This window comes from Ceratotherium simum, chromosome 5, assembly GCF_057802395.1.
Source record: "Ceratotherium simum simum isolate JZ-2026a chromosome 5, ASM5780239v1, whole genome shotgun sequence".
NCBI lineage: Eukaryota > Metazoa > Chordata > Mammalia > Perissodactyla > Rhinocerotidae > Ceratotherium > Ceratotherium simum.
Window position 1 is genome coordinate 48,516,257 of NC_141904.1, and position 17,010 is coordinate 48,533,266.

Below are 17,010 nucleotides of genomic sequence, written 5' to 3' on the forward strand. Positions count from 1 at the left end.
GTACAAAAGGTCCGAGCCAGCCCACTGTCCCACAGAGCCAGGGTCAGCGTTCTGGGCCCACCTCCCCTCCCACCATATACAAACACGTTCTTCCTGGTCACTGCCCACCCCCAACCTCCTTCACCCTGAAGGACCTTGGACTCATCCTTCAGGAGAGAAGGCGAGACCCCTTCACACCAGGGTCACGGCTAACAGTGACACACACAGCACATGGGGAGACACACACACCTGGATACAGGCTCACACATGGAGATACACACCAACACACACATAATGGACACTTGCTTATTAGCGGGACTCCTACCTGGGAGACTCAACAGCAGGTTGCAAGGTGGTGGCAAGGCTTGGAGAGGCCTCTTGGTGAGATGCCCCCATCCCTGCCAGGGGCACAGAGCAGGAGGGGCTGGAGGCCACTGAATCCTGTGTCTTAGGGGCTCCTGCTCCCTGCAGTGGGCCCTGGGGTTGCAGCCCAGGGTATGAACGGCCTCAGAGGCATCAGGACTTTCAGGGCCAGAAGCCAACATGGGAACATAGCCCTGTGGGCATCACCAGACATGGAGTGAAGAGCTGGGGATGGAGTGAGTGCCTCTGAGCATCCAAGGCTTCCCCCACCATCTGGCTGGTCCTCACCTTGGGCCCTCACCTCAGGGAGCTACAGTCCCAGCTTTGGGTAGCTGTAGCCCTAGCTGTGCTGGGGATCTCAGGAAGGTGTTTCTGGCCACACAGTGCCCACCAGCCCTCCTGGCTGGGCTCGCAGCATTGTCATGCCCCCCTCCTCCTCCCTTCACCCCACAGCTGGGCTGTGGTTCTGAGACAAGGGCCCCGCCTGCCAGATGGGGTCCATGAGTCTATCACCCTTCGTCACCGGCTATTGTTCCTGGGGCCAAAGCCCACATTTGCAGAGGGTTGGCAGTGCTGGGCTTGCTAGGAGCTGAGGCCTCCGAGTCCCCACCGTGCTCCCACCTGTGAGACCGAGAGGATTCCCTGCCCTGGCAAGTCCTCCACAGGGGGTGTAAACTCTAAAGGGACCGGCATCTACCATAGCCACAGGGGTCCTCAGCTCCCAGGACACTGGGGCAAGCTGGGTGAGGGATTTTTTTAAACTGGAATGACTCTGGTTTGCATAATCAGAGTTTCCAAATTACTTAGCAAAACATGTTTGCTTTTTAATTAACATGTGCTTGAAAAACAATGGTTTTAATTAAAGTGGGTGGGGGAGAGAAGGGACGGTGGGGGAGAATATTTCTAGGAACTCCAAGTTCCGGGCCAGACTTCTTAAAAATAAAGTGGGAGCTTTGCCCCAAGCCAGCAGAGGCTGGGAGGCAAGGATCCTTGGGGAGCCCCAGGAACACCCCTACCTGCCTCCATTCCTCTCCAGCTCCCTTGTTGAGACTTTGCCCTTTGGCTGACAGTTTAATTACTCACTTACCCACTATTCCCTGGGCCCCTCTGGGAAGTGTGGTCTTTTAGAAGGCAGTCTTGGGGGTAGATGAATGGGGGTCCACCAGGCAGAAAAGAGAGAGGGAACAGCATGAGTGAGGACCCGAGAGTGTGAGTCTTATTGGGGGAACATTAAGTTTACTGGGAGACAAGAAGAGGTGGGGGGAGGTGATCTGTAAAAAAAGTCAGATCCCGTAGATTGGTGGATTGGCAAGGTAGAGCTGGACCTGGAGCCATTGATGTCCAAGGCCCGGGGAGATGGGGGTGCTGAGGTGGGGCTGGGAACATAGGGGTGGCAGGGTGGGTGATGCCACATGGGGCAAAGAGATTGGCAGAGGAAGGGGAGGGTTACAGAGACTGGAAGTGGGACCTGGGGCTTAGGGGCTTGCTGGTCAGAAGAGGATGGGCAGGGCTGGCAGGTTTGATCAGTCCAGTAGGGGGCAATGTTGGCCCCATCATCCTATGCGCAGGAGGCCCCCACCGATCTGTGCTTGGTAAATGCTTAAGAAGGCTGAGAATGAGGAAGTGGTCCCTCCAAGTCAGCCAGACCTTCTCCCCTTTCTGACCTTTTGGGGCCAGCACTGAGGGGCAGCCCAGAGTCAGAGGTCAGCACTGAGGTGGGACAGCACCCCCACTCCCTCACCCATGCAGACAAAGAGAGACTGAGAGGAAGCCTCTGGGGAGTGAGGACACCCCTAGGGGTTGAGTCAGGTGACCGGGCACCCTCAGCTCCTGGTGGCCCCACCCAGGACCCTGTTTCTCATTAGGGGCCTTCTAGCCTCCCCCACCCCTCATGAAATGTGCCTCCCTGTACTTAATTCATTACACTGCGCCGGGGTGGGAGGCTGGGCGAGTGGGGGTTATTTTTTCCCCTGAGCTCAGGCATTCCTTGCTTTATTATTCTCCACATTTCAAAGCAGCTGTCGCCTCCCCCGACCACCCCCAGCCTGAAGCTCAGAGTCCAGAAGGGGCCTCCCCAGGGCTCAAAACACCAGAGGCTCCCACCTCTCCAGCCCAGCACAGAAGGGAAACAGGCCCAGAGAGAGAGCCCAGGATCACCCACAGGGACACCCCCAACAGTCTGTACCTGAACTTACCCCGCCTCAAGCTGGGATCCTCCTATGTGCCCCCCTGACCCTGCTGTCACCCTCTCATAACACTGCCTTCCTTGCCTCTATTCGCCCCTCTGGGCCACCTTCCCCCCAGGTGACCTCGGGGCCCCCCTCTACAATGCAGAGCCAGCCCCTGCCTCCCCCTCCAGGAGCAGGTGCTAGGACGGTTTTCAGAGTCCCTGCCCTGCTCAGGGCCCAAACAAACTGAGCTCCCACTGGGTCAGTGGCCTTCCAGAGGGCAAGGCCCATCCTGGAGCAAGAGATCAACCTAGAAAATAGCAGGGCTGGGGTCAGCCTAGTGGACAACCAAGGGGCCGGGTTCGGGGAGAAACAGTTCTAAGGACCCAGTTTCAGACTTTTGGAGAACTAGAGAAGCCCTGGACAGATTTTTGCCCTCCATCAGAGAGCTGCCTGCCCAGCAAAACTGCCTCAATGAGGGGTGAGCTCCCTGTTGCTGGGGGTGTTCAAGCAAGCAGCAGCTTGTCAGACTTGCCCTGGAAAAGATGTTGGCCCAGGTATCTGAGGCCCCTTCCTGGCCAACTTTGAGGTCAGAGTCTGGGGCTGGCAGGCCCAGTACCCACTCCAGATGAATGGAATTAAGGGTCCCTCCTCGCTCACTCAGGGACAGCTAGACAGGTCTGGAAGCACAGGCCAAGGCACAAGGACAAGAGACCTGGGAGCTGGGCCAAGGCCAGAGCAGAACCTGTCCAAGGCATTTTCTTTGTTGGTTCATTCAGTGTCCTGGCACCTGGCACCTGGCACCTGTGCTGGGAGCACAATAGATGTGTGATCGTCATGTACTGATGAGTTAAATGGGGTCTGACCTGGCCTGACTCAGAGGGTGAGGGGTGGAAGGCAGCCTGCAGGAGTCAGGGCCTCCACCTAGGGGAGAGCCTATGACCACAAGGGAAACCAAGGCAGGAGCCCAGGTGGGGTGGGCAACCTGGGGGTGCTAAGGACTGAGTTTGGAGGTCACTCTTGACACTCTGTGACCATCTTGTCCCTGCCGACCCTACAGCCAGGCATGTCCACCCAGGTATGGGGTTGATGGCTGGATCCTCAGGGGCCCAGGAGAGTGGGAGTCACGCTGTGATGTGGCCCTGGAGGTTCCTGCTGTCCACAGCAAGCTTGGGGACCCAGGGCCTGCCCACACCTCCAGCTCTACTCTCCAGACCTTCCCCAGAGACCCCCTTACTATAAGGAAGGCACCCTTTGGGGGATGGAATGCACAGAGCCTGGGCTCCTGAGAGAGGAAGCAGCCATTAGCTGGCCCAGAACTGTCTCCATCTAGAGCTGTGAGTTCTGGGTATGTCACCCCCTTGGAGACTCCCAGCCCAGGGCCCTTCCACTCAGGCCAGGCCATGCAGAGGGAACTCCTAAAGCTCCTGGGATGTGCCCAGCTTCCCCTCTCGTCCCTCAGCCCTGAGCTCTGTGTCTCTTCCCAGGCCGGAAACCATTGAACGTTTGCCTTCCCACCACATCCCACCCCCTGTGCTGCAGCTAGGGACGAGAGCTCACTGCCACTGGCTTCCCACCTCCTGCTGCAGCCTCCAGAAGTGGGGACAGGTATGGGCATCCAGTGGTTTGGGGACACTCGGAATCTCAGGATCCCAGTTACTCCAACAAAGGGAGTTGAGGCATCTTCACCCATGTGCCCCCGTCCCCCAGCACCAACCTCACCAGCTGTCCCAAGGGCTCATCTCACTGTCCCTGCATCCCGACTCTCTGCTCTCTGATGGAATGCCAAGTCTCCACTCCCCACTCCATCCCAATTGGCTGGGCCAGGCCTCTGTCAGTCATCACAGAGGGAGCAGTCAGTCCGTACCTGATGACTACACGATGGGGGAATGGATGAATGAATGAATGAGTTGATTCATATGAGCCTTGGGCCTGGAAAGGCTGTGCCCCATTCAAGAGTCTCTATGTGGGCCAGCCCCGTGGCTTAGCGGTTAAGTGTGCTCGCTCCACTACTGGCGGCCCGGGTTCGGAACCCCGGGCGCACACCAACGCACTGCTTCTCCGGCCATGCTGAGGCCGCGTCCCACATACAGCAACTAGAAGGATGTGCAGCTATGACATATAACTATCTACTGGGGCTTTGGGGGAAAAATAAATAAATTTAAAAAATTAAAAAAAAAAAAGAGTCTCTATGCAGGGGTTTGGGGAGATGTTGACTGCAACAAACTGAGATTTCCTCAAAACTTAAAAACTGACTTCTAAGGTGTTATTTTGCCAAGTAAAGATATGGAAAACAACAGCCACCAGCCGCCATCACCATTGTTTTGTAAACAAAAGGATATTCTCAAGGCAAAAGAAACAAAAGTAGGCAGGATGCCAACTCAGAAGAAAGACAGGCATCCCTTGAAGATGCATAAATTGAGTTTTATGGAAAACACACAATATGGGCCTTATTTTTCTCTCATGAAAACTTTCTTGTCACAGGTTGGAACCTGGGGCTTGGGGACACCCAAGTGCTTCCAATCTCCACCAGAGCAAGAACTCCTTCTACAGCCTTCCTGACTGGAATCGGTTCCCCTCTGCTTGTACACCGTTTGGGACAGGGTGCTCACTACCTCTCCCATTTAGCTCAGGAGCTAGGGATGTCATTCTAGAGCACCTTGAAGTGGCTTCCAAGCCTATGGGAGGCAGAGAAAGAGACCAGGAGGAGAGTGACATGGAAGAGGTGCTGAGGGGAGGGAAGAAGAGGCCTCCAGACCCAGGGCACAGGAGTGGTGAGGAAAAGGGGAAGGGTCCAGCTTGTGTTCAGCTGGACCAAAGTATAAAAAATCAGGAAGTTGGTCAAGACCTGAGACTTCCCAGGGGGCACTGTCTCCCCTGTCTCTGGAGTTCAAGAGTCTTCCAGCTGCCTCACCCCCATCCCCCTAGCCCTCCAGAAAGGCTCTGATGCACCCATTCTCACCAAGGCCTCAGTGGATATGTGAGGTACCCGGACCCATAGGTCAGAGAAGGAAACAGAGATTGAAAGAAAGTGGTGGAACCCAGGCGTCCTCAGCCAGGCTGAGCCCTTCCCAGCCCTGACCTTCTGGGCCCCTCCCCAACCAAGGGGTCCTGGGCCCTGGCTGCTGAGACTGGAGGTGGCCTGTTGGGCGGTCGGCCCTGGGGAACCTCATGTACACACACTCACACACACTCCACATTCCAGTTGTGCTCTGTCAGCATTTGGGGCAAACCAGGATTGTGTGGCTTTGAGAGGGCAGGAACAAATAACCCCCAAATCTGGGCAGGGTTGGACCTGGGGCTGGTTGGAAGGTACTTGGGAGAATCCCAGGGAGTCACTTCTGTGCTGGGTCACCAGGTTCAAGTCTGGGGTTTTCCTCCTGTTCTCCGAGATGACTAGGTCACACACTCTCCAGGGTATGCCTGGGTCCAGACAGGCCCATCCTTGCCCCCTCCCTTCCACCCTCCCCACCACCCAAGGCCTCAGGACCAAGAGCAGAGCACTCCAGCCTGGCACTGCCAAGCACCCACTTATGCAACATGAGGGCTGCCTGTCAAACCGCTGCCCAATTTCTTTTGCGCCTCCTCCTATCCTCCCACCTCATCTCCACCTACCCTCTGATTTCATACACTCCATTGCTTGGACCCTTTTACTCCACCTCCTGACCTCTCTTAAGGTCTTCATCAGCTTTCTGTCAGCTCCTCTACCGCTGAGTGCTTTGAGCCCTATAGTTCAATTTCTCGTACCGCAGTCTGATTTCTTTCCTTCTTGTGACTTGGTAAGATTTTCCTCCAACATTTGATTTCTTCAAGACCCTGCCTGACTTCATTCTACCTCGGTCTGAATTTCTGACCTTCTTGGGCCCCCACTCAGTGCCATCTGATCCATGTCCCAGTGGTGATCCCAGGATCCCTGCAGATGGTATCTGGGAGAGAGGATAGAGTGTGGCAGGCTGCCAAGAGCGACAGGTGTCCATTCAGGGACGTCAGAGCAGAGGAGGGACGGTTGGTTCTGGGGTCCTGAGGCTCAACCCTGCCCCAGGTCCCCTAGTCCCTGGCTGCCCCACTGACCCTCTGGTTCAGCCTGTGCTGGGACTGGAGAGGTGAATATTACTGCCACCTTAGAGAGACCTCAGAGATCAGGCCCCAGGCCAGATGGGGGAAGTGAGGCATAGACAGACCCCAGACCAGACCCCAGCCTTATGAGGCACATGACCTGGCACTTGACACATGGAGGGGACCAGGCTGACAGGAGGACAAGCCGCTTGCCCCCTCCCATCCTTTCCACTGGCTGCAGGGCCACAAGCTGGACCACCCTGCTTGAGGGGGGAGCTGGGACCAGTGTTTATGCAACTGTGGGGAGGCCACACCCTGGCTGGCAGTGCCGCCCGCCCAGCACCAGTGCTGACTCAGCAGAGCCCCCCAGCACGTACACAAACAGACACAGTCATGCATGCACACACAGAGGTAAACACCCATGTGCATATGCACAAACAGGTACAGGTATACACACACGGGTACTTACACACTCATAGACACAAATACACAGGCACACAAATACACAGACATATGCACACACAAACACACAGGGACACAAAGAAATACACACACATTCCACCCAGCCAAGGCAGGTGGAGGATGCTGGGCGAAGAGAACCCTCACCCCTGAAGCTGAGTTCCACCTCTAGGTCTCTCCACCCCCTCGACTCTGACACAGACCCACAGCCAGTGACTTGAGCCCCTGAACAAGACAGCCCACACGTGGTCAGCACTGCCACATATAACACGTAAATGGCCCCAGAGTGGCAACAAGGCCATGGCTGGGACAGAGACACGTTTTAAGTAGCGTTGACCCCCAATAAGTGGGACCAAATAGCCCCAGCCAGAGCTCATCAGACACGACAGCCCCACATTGCCCCCACCAGCCACCCCAGCCCGTCCCCTCTTAGTCCACACAGGAGGACTGGAGGGTGGGGGCTGCAGAGTGTCTTGGGGGGATGTGTGGGATGTTCCCTTCCACTGCCCAGAGAAGCCAAGAGGGGCGGCAGCTCCCAGGAACTGGGGGAGCCTGCAAGAAGGAGGGTATGTTTGGGGGAGGGCTGGGGACACTGCAGGACCATCCTGGAAACTGGAGGAGGGGAGGCATTCTTGAGAGAGTAGGGCATATATCCCCTGGGATCCGGGGCATATGTGAACTTCGAGGCAGGGACACTTCTTGCCTGGAGATGACTGAGAACAAGTGCAATCCCAGCCTGTAGGACTCCAGCCCGGAGCGGGCATCCCCAGAAAGAAAATGCTGGGACCACCCAGGCCTGGGTGGTCCCTGGAGACTTTTGAAGGGGAGCTCAGCTATTCCTGGGCTTGGTGACCAGGAGCAAGGTGGCTGGAACGTGCAGGAGCTGGGGGCTGCCCACAGGGATATTGGCCACATCAGGTGGCTCCCTGCCCTGACTGGGGCCAAAGGAAGGTCCTGCTCTCCTCTGTAGGGGTCCTCAGCCACCAAGTGGCCAGGGAGGCTATCCAGTGTTCAGCAAGGTCACACACTCACATGGAGACACCCCCACTAGCTGAGGCCACCACAATGAGGCCACAGGTGCCTCGATTCCAGCCAGACTATACACAGTGAAAGAGCAGACCACGGCCCCTCCCTTCCCCCTGCACCAGATCTGGGCCTGCAGTGGACTGCGTTCAGGTAAGGAAAGGAACCGGAAAGCCTCAAAATCCACCCGAGATGTTGCTGAGAGTGTTTTTAAAAATGACCTGGAGGGCCAGCCTGGTGGCGTAGTGGTTGGGTTCACGCGCTCTGCTTCGGTGGCCCGGGGTTCGCAGGTTCGGATCTCGGGTGCAGGCCTACGCACCGCTTATCAAGCCATGCTGTGGCAGGTGTCCCACATATAAAATAGAGGAAGATGGGCATGCATGTTAGCTCAGGGCCAATCTTCTTCAGGAAAAAGAGGAAGATTGGCAACAGATGTTAACTCAGGGCTAATCTTCCTCACCAAAAAAACAAAGAAAAGAAAAGAATGACCTAGAATTCGGCCACTTCTCACCATCTCCACTGGGCCAAGAGTGCATCTGCTTCTCTCTCCTGGACCCTCCTAATGGGTCTCCCTGCTTCTGCTGATGCCCCCCAGTCTATTCTCCACACAGCAGCCACAATGATGCTGATAAAACATCTCCCCAGAGCAAAGCCCTTCCAGTGCCCACAGGCCCTGCATCACCTGACCCGTGTCCTGTCACCTCCCCATCATGCTCTCTGCTTCCATCTCAGAGCCTTTGTGCCCTCTGCCAGAAAGTCTTCCCTCAGATGCCTGCATGGCTCCTTGGAGCAGATGTTGAAGTGCCCCACACAAATGTTCCAGTCTGCCTTCGGAGCCCGGCCCTTACAGTGAATGGGAGGTGGTGGATAAATAGTCTGGTTTCCTCATCCCTTGGTGGGACAACTCCACTATCTCCTAAAGGTCCCCAGTGGGTTGAGCCCCCATTGCCCACAGTTCCATCTGCTCCCACACACCCCGTAGAGACTTCCTTCCCTCCCCAGCTGCTCTCCCATGCTCCTGGGGTCACCTCCCAGGGAGACTCCTTGCATTCAGGTCCTTGTCACAGCTCTGCTTCTGAGGAAGCCCAGCCTAAGACATTCTGTCTCTACTCTCTTTTTGTTGTTCTTTTCTTTAACAATAACTCCCCATTCTCCCCTCTCCCCAGCTCCTGTCAACCCCCATTCCACTTTCTGTCTCTATGAATTTGAGTACTCTAAGTACCTCATGTAAGTGGAATCATCCAGTATTTGTCCCTTTGTGACTGGCTTATTTCACTTAGCATAATATGCTCAAAGTTCATCCATGTTGCAGCATGTGTCAGAATTTCCTTCCTCTTTCAAGCTGAATCATATTCCATTGTATGGATGTACCACATTTTGTTTCTCCATTTATCTGTTGGTGGGCACTTAGGGTGTTTCCCCCTTTTGGCTGTTGTGAATAATGCTGCTATGAATGTGGGTATATCTCTAGGGCAACCAGCCTCCCTGCAAGGCATTGCTCTCTCTCTCCATCAAACTCCGGTGTTTCACCTCCTCCAGGAAGCCTCCCCTCACTCTCCCCGCTGGGCTCCAAGGGGAGGGTCCCGGCCCCAGAGCAGGGTGTGGGATGGGGCAGGGTTTGCAGAGGGGCATGCACCACCTCCTGTCGCTGCACACTTGGACTACACACTTGCCTCCTGCTGAGGAGCCTGGGGCTGAGGAACCCACTGGTGGACCCTGGATGCTGCCCCTAGCCTCTAGCCTAGATCCCCACTGCAGGCAGAGTGCTTCAGTTTCCCTAGCTGAGTCAGGCAGGGGTCTAAGGCCTCTTCAGCTCTGACAGCCTGGGGACAAATTTAGCTCCTGCCCTACCACCCATTCCCAGTATGACTCAGGCTCTGGGCCTCAGTTTCTCCACCTGTGACGTAGGTGGCTCTGGGCCAATGCCCCATGGTTCCCTGATTGCCAGTTATGGAGTGAGACAGCTCAGACAGTGCTCTCAGGCTCCCAGTGGCATCTCTGTGTTTGAGGCCATAGCACAGCTGCCATCTCCAGAAAAGAGAAGGGGGGGCTAAAGAAAGGGAGGGTCCCCCAGACCTCTTCTAGCTCGGCCCTGCTCCTATCCTGGTGGGCAGGCTCAGAGGGTTTGGCACACCATATGGGGCAGTTTTGGTGGGATGAGCAGCATTTCAAAACGACTCGCCTTGTTTTGTCCCAGGCTCACTATGTGTGGCCCATAGACTTTACAGAAGTCAACCAAAGGACCACCGAGAGGAAAGAAGGAAGGAGGGAGGGAGGGAGAGAGGGAAGGAAAGGAAGAAGGAAGGGAGGGAGGGAGGAGATGAGAGGGAAGAAGGAAAGACAGAAAGAAGGAAAGAAGCCGTTTATTCATGGGGCTCATGGGGTAGGGACAGAGATGCAGTCACAGGTAAGTGTAGCCTAATAGGGACATGAGATGACAGCCAGGCAGACAGGTCTGCAGGGTTGAGCAGAGGGAGCTTGTGCAGGAGTCTTGATGCGCTCCCCTCCTTCCCACAACTCCAGGCCACTGGTGTCAGCATCATGAATGGGGAATGAGCTGTCCCCAGCATGGCCTCCCCTGGGCTCCCTGAGAGCAAAGGCGATTGCAGGGTACGGTGGAGGGGATCAAGCAAGGCAGCAGCATGTCAAATGAGAACTGGAGTTGGTGGAGATGGGGAGGCGGCAACAAGGGATTTGGGTGACAGAGGCATGATGGGGACAACAAGGCTGAGATCAGCAGAGGTGGCAAAGGTGGCAGCAGGTTTGGAAGGGAGTGAGGGGGTCTCACCTGGGGTGAGAGGTTCAGCTGGCCATGATGTGCTTCACGAATGCTGGAAAGAAGGGGAGAGTGAGTGGCAAGGGTTTAGCCCTGGGTAGCCAAGGGTGGGAGCCTAGGGTCCCAATGCCCCCCCAGCAGACCCCTGCCCTGCTCAGCCTACCTTCGTAGTTGATGCAGCCATTGGAGTCCTCTTGCCCAGCCATCAGTTTCTCCACCTCGTCTTCTGTCAGCCTCTCACCTGGCAGGGGTGGGAGGCCGAGTCAGGAACATCCGGACGTGCAAAGGTTGGGAGGATCCCCTGAACCCCCTGGATGGTGGGTCTGCCTCTCCAGTATCCCCACACCTCATGTTGCCACAGCCACCATTGCTCACAAGGCCTTGGCCATCACCCCCACCTCTGAGACCAAGAGAATCAGTGACAAATCAAAAAGGGTGGGCCTGGGGATGCAGGCCTGGTGCCCCCTCTGAGCCTGGGCTCTGTTCATTACAGTGCCATCTTGGTGTTCAAACCACCAGCACACCCTGTCCTCTGACCTCGATAGGCTGGTGGGGATAGAGCCGGAAACCTTGGGGGATAACTGTGGAGGAGACCAAGAGACACTACCACTGTTCCCCAGACAAGTCTGGCACTTTCCTGCCTCTATGCTTTTATTCTTTTTTTTTTTTTTTTTTTTGGTGAGGAAGATTGGCCCTGAGCTAATACCCGTTGCCAGTCTTCCTATATTTGCTTGAGGAAGAGTGGCCCTAAGCTAACATCTGTGCCCATCTTCCTCTATTTTGTATGTGGGATGCAGCCACAGCATGGCTTGATGAGCAGTATAGGTCTATGCCCCAGATCTGAACCAGCGAACCCAGGCTGCAGAAGTGGTGTGCGCCGAACTTTAACCACTACACTACTGGGCCAGTCCCCTGCCTCTATGCTTTTGTGTGTGTTGTGCTGGTCTCCCACTGGAATGCCAACTGCAGTTTCTCTCCTGCCTCGTACCCCCTCAGCCACACATATACACACATAACCCCAGAGACCAGCTCAGCTCCGAGCACACAGTAAGTGCTCAATAAATGTTTGCTGCAGGAAAAGTCACTTTAAGCAGACACAGGTGCTCACTAACATTTGCTGTAGGAAAAAGTCCCTTGGAGAAGGGGGCGTCCCTGCCAGCCGGGCACCTGACAGTTGGGGTCAGAATGCCCAAGAGGTAGGCACGTGACCTACTCAGCCACTCAGATGATGTGGCCCTGACCTTGAGGCAATGAGCACCAGGACTGAGTTGATCCTCCTGGACGCACAACTTCGCCCCACCCTGTCCCCAGAGCTGTTGCCATCCCCCTTAGGTTCTGTGAGCTGCACCAACACACTTTCATTATCCTCCACCTAAATTTCTAAATTCCCCACATTTCTGTTGCCTGCCATAGAGGCACCTTGACAGTGTCACTCTCTATTTCACAGGTGAGACACAGGCCCAGCAGGCGACAGAGTGGTTTCTCCCAGGATGCCCCCGGAAGGAGGAATGGGGGTGGGGAGGAGGCTGCCCTCACCCAGCGTGGCCAGCACGTGGCGGAGCTCAGCGCCCATGACGGTGCCATTGCCCTCCTTGTCGAAGACCCGCAGCCCCTCCACAAAGTCCTCATAGGTGCCTGTGTCCTTGTTCTTGGAAATGTGCTGAAGCATGGGCAGGAACGTATCAAAGTCCATCATCTTAGTGTTAAGCTCTGTGGAGAGAGGTCCCGAGTCCCAGGTGCTGAGGGGTAGGATGGGCACACCCTTCCTCTGTGCCTTATAATGAGGAGTTGTTGCTCTCACATAGTTCCCAAAGCACTCTGTACAGTTTGCCATTTACAATGCACTCCACCATCACAAGACACTTTACAGTTAACCAAGAAATGCATTGTTTCCATGGTCCTTTGCTGTTCACAAGGAGAGTTTGCTGCAGTGACACCACAGTGGGCTCTGTCCAGCACTCCTGTTCTCCTTTTGGGGAACAGTCCTCCCTAGTGTCATTTTCTTATAGACCCACCCTCCCCCCACCTGTGACTGGTCAGGAGCAGCTGGGCCAATCAGAGACATTCCCTGGGACTTTTGAACCCATGACGAGGGCTTGGGTCTCACTCCTCCTTGGGGCAAAGCAGGCAACCCTCTCTGGCCAGGGTGGTGAGGGAAGCTGGCCCTGACCCACAGAGATGCCGAGGAGGCAAGGAGGGGCAGAGAGAGCACATGGGACGGGAAGGCCGGGGCCCCTAGCCCACCTCACACCAGCCACTGAAGGTAGTTTGCACTCTCATCAGTCTCCCGTGACTAGCAGACCTGATGAATTGGCATGGGGCCAGAGAGTACAGAGAACCATCACTGCTCGTCACCTGGTAAGCATCACCTGAGACTGGCCTCAGAGCCCTCATCCGGACAATGGCAGGATGTCAGGACAGTGCACAGCAGGGAGGTTCCCGTGCTGTCCTTCTACAGATGTCAGCCCACCCTGGCAGTCTCCGGGGACCAGCACTGACGGCGAGGTCTCAGGCTGGGTGTACCAACCTTCCTGCTTTGGCTTCCCCAGGACGCGGAGCACCTCGGCCTGCGTGGGGTTCTGGCCCAGCGCCCGCAGGACATCCCCACACTGCCCATACGTGATCTTCATCTCACACTTGGGCGTGCGGTCAAACAGCGTGAAGGCTTCCTTGAACTCTGCAGGGAGAGGGCATGAGCTGTGGATGCTCCCTGAGTCAGCACCCCCCACTCACCCCACACTGCTGGGGACTCTCAGACTGGGGACCTGGGCCCAACCCTGCAGCCCCTGGGCCCAAGACCTCCACTCACCTTCAATCTGCTCTGGTGTAAACTCGATCTGAAAGGAGACCCCAAAGATTCTAAGTGCCTTGCTCAGAGGTTGGGGCAGGCCTCCTCCTGGTCACTCCGTGGCCAGCCCAGGCCTCAACCTCTCAGCTGTCCCAACCTGTCCCCGTCCCAGCATCCCAGCTTCCACCACCCAGGACCTCCTGCTGTCCACCTTGACACCCTCCTGCCTCCTTACCTCCCCACCTGTCCAACCTGAGGGCCTTGGGTCTACATGTGCCCTGATCCTGAAACCTGGTGAGCCACAGCTGGGGAAGTGGTGTGGAGGGAGGCCTGGTGCCCTGAGTCCCCAGCCCAAGGTGGGCCTTACCTGATGCCCCTGGTCCTGGACAGGGGTACCTGAAGCCACAAGATCTGACCAGACTGGCTTTGCCACCCCTACCAGGCCTGGGGCCCAGTGGGCAGGACTGTCCACATGAGTGAGATGGGAGGTTTTATCTCACAGGGCCATTGGGGCAGAGATAGGAGGAGCAAGGGTGACGGTGCAGGCCAGAGGGCTTCTATAGCATGAGAGCACATCCATAGGAAGGGATGTGTGTGTGTCTGTGCAATGTACATGCAATGTACATGCAAGTACACACACATGTGTGTGCATGCATTTACATGTGTCTGCCCCTCACAGAGCCCTCAAGGCTGAGCACTGTCACTCACATGGCCCTGCCTACACCTAGGTGTTACCCACCCCCATCGTGAGCCCAGGGCAGCCCCCACTGCAGCACAGCATGGGGCCAGGGCAGTGCTGTTGAGTGTTTGCTGAGGCCTCAACAGGGCCACCTGGGGTCAGGAGGCCTCCTGGGACCCGGTTTCCCCCTCCTCACCCGATACTAGGTCTATTTTTATCACTCAGTCACTGACTCCAAGGTCAAGGCTGCATGAGGGAAAGGACCTTGGGGGAGGGGGGCGTGACTGGCACCCCTCCCACTGCTGTGCCCTTGGAGTCCCAACAACCTCCAGAGTGCACACCAGCACAGAGGGAGACCTTCCCTGCCACCCTCCATGGCTGTCCTTGCCGGCTCTCTGGTTCAGTCCAGTGTTGGGAAGAACAAGTTGTCGATCTTGGCCCCCTGAGAGCTCTCTCTCCACCAGGAAGCCTGCTGAGATTAGGTTCCCCGGGCTCCTGGCAAAGCCTTCTGCCCTTCACCAGCCAGCCCAAGGGGGAGACGCAGGGGGACACACAAGAGGCCTTACTATTCCCTCCTCTCAGAGAGGAGGCTGTGCTAACCTCAGATCCAGTGAGACTGGACAATGCCACCATGGGCCCAGGGTGGTGGGACCCTCACCAGGGAGCCTGTGGGACACAAGCCTGGGGTCTGGGGGTGGTTGGGGGTCAGGGAGCCAACTCCAGGGAGCACTCTCTGTGAATGATTCCCCACAGCCTGCGAGGAGGGCTTATTGTCCCATTTCACCACTGAGGAAACCAAGCCACAGAGCAGCAAAGGGGATGGAGCAGAGTTGGGATTTGAACCTGTGTCTTGAGGGGTAGGATAGGTGCCTCTAGGAAGGGTTCCGAACAGGAGGTAGATCTGTGCAGATGGGCTGCAGGCCTGGCTGGGCATGCAGGAACCATGAGGGGCTGGGAGCGCTCCTAGGGCCTGTCAGCCAGCAGCCAGGGTAGCACTGGCCGGTGGCCAGGCAAGAACAGGCAACAGGCAGGACGCAGGGTGCGTGCCGCTATGCAGATGGCAGAGGTGGGAGTCATGGCTCGTCCTCCAAGTTTAGGCACTGAAGAAGATTGCCCAGCCGGGAAAGGCCTTCTGGGGCCACGGTCACAGCTCTGAGACCAACTTCCTGCATGACCTACCTAGCCTCTGCCTCAACTTCCCCACCAAAAAGCTGAGGCCCTACCAGCTTTGGGGCACAGGCACCTCGGCAGGGGCGAGTGTGACCCAGCCTGGGCAGGGGTCTCACTTCTCTTTAACCCCCACCCTGTCCACCATGGGGAACTTGGCACGGACTTGAGACCCAACAGCTGGACAAGGAAGATCCCCGCCTGGCTGCATGGGTGGGGGACAGGTGGCTCCAGGATTCCCCAAGGATGTGAGGTCCAGGAAGAAGGGCAAGAGAGAATCGGTTTCCGAAACCACCAAAAAGACACTCCCTTCAGCAGCACTGGGAGAGTCCTGCCTAATGTCTGACCACCATCCCTCTTGCTGCAGCCCTCCTGATGCCTGAAGCCCCCAGGGCTTGTCTGACCTCTGAACAGAAGCTTCCAGCTTAAGTTCAGTGCTCACTTTCTGGAGGCTGGCCTGGTACTGGGTAGGTCCACTCTGTGATCCACTTACCTGCCCTGCCTTTCCTGTCAGAACCCAGCTCCCACGCTCACCTTGACCTTGGAAGCATCAAATTCAGCCTCCTTGGGGGGCTCGGGGGCAGGTGCAGGTGCAGGTGCCGGTGGGGGAGCTGGAGCCGCCTTGGAGGCTGCCTTGGCATCATCCTTCTTGGGCTCTGGCTTTTTGGGGGCCATGGAGGCTGTAAGCACAGAGAGGGATGTGGAGAGAAGGAAGCAGAGAGCAGGATAGGTGAGCGTCCTGGGCCTGGCCTTTATCCTGCCTGGATACCTCCTGACCCCAGCCCCACCCCCGCAGTGCACAATAGGGACAGGGCCATAAAAGGACATTGGCTAGGCTCAGGGGCTATTTTGGGGCCTGGAGAGGCCATTGTGCAGGCTCGGGAATGGGTGGGGAAGAGGGAGGGCTCTCTATTCCTCCCAATGACCTGTTGGGAAAAGGGAGGAGGAGGGGAGGACAGAGGCCACTGCTCAACACACACACACACACACACACACACACCCTCGAATACACACACAAACACACACACACATGCACAGGGGCCCCGCTGCCTCTTAGCAGGTCAATACATTGAACAGGTGCAGAAGGTTGCACCAAGTGTGCGTCGTGTGTTGTGTTGGGGGGAAAAGGACTGGGATTACCTACGGGAACCTCTTGAGTTAAACTTCCCATCTGTGCATTGAATTCCCATGTGTCTGTGTCTGTGCATCTATGTGTGTGTTGGGGGGATGTCTGTGTGTGCGGTCTCTGTGTGTCCGAGTGTTTGTATGTGTGTCTGTGTCTCTATGGTGGGAGGGTCTGTGTGTATCTGTGTATGTTGTCTGGGTGTCTTTATGTGGGTGGAGTCCATGTGTGCTGCGCCTGTTGTCTATGTGGGGGATGGCCCGTCCTATCTCTGGGTGTAGGCTCTGTGGATCTGTGTCTGGATGTTTACACGTGTGCACATGTCTGGGTGTGTCTATGTGAGTGTGTCTGTGAGTGTTGTTTCCGTGTGTTTGTGTCTGAGTGTTTATAAGTGTTTGCATGTGAGTGTCTGGTCCTGACTCACAGGCA

General features: G+C 56.4%; 1 protein-coding gene across 3 annotated transcripts; it reads right to left on the bottom strand.

Annotated features, from left to right (window-relative positions):
• Positions 1-8,241: 8,241 nt before the first annotated feature.
• On the bottom strand, positions 8,242-16,286 carry MYL3 (myosin light chain 3). 3 transcript variants are annotated; one of them, XM_087431731.1, is made up of 7 exons: positions 15,993-16,286; positions 13,634-13,661; positions 13,352-13,501; positions 12,361-12,534; positions 10,988-11,065; positions 10,837-10,879; positions 8,242-8,383 (listed from the first exon to the last, which is right to left on the bottom strand). In XM_087431731.1, the coding sequence occupies exons 1-6, from the start codon at positions 16,284-16,286 to the stop codon at positions 10,851-10,853; spliced, it is 753 nt and encodes a 250-aa protein (XP_087287857.1). In that variant the 3' UTR covers positions 8,242-8,383; positions 10,837-10,850. The 3 variants fall into 3 exon arrangements, with proteins under 3 accessions (XP_087287857.1, XP_087287856.1, XP_087287855.1); XM_087431730.1 differs by lacking the exon at positions 8,242-8,383 and adding an exon at positions 10,396-10,635; XM_087431729.1 differs by lacking the exon at positions 8,242-8,383 and having other exon boundaries at positions 10,396-10,879.
• Positions 16,287-17,010: the final 724 nt, after the last annotated feature.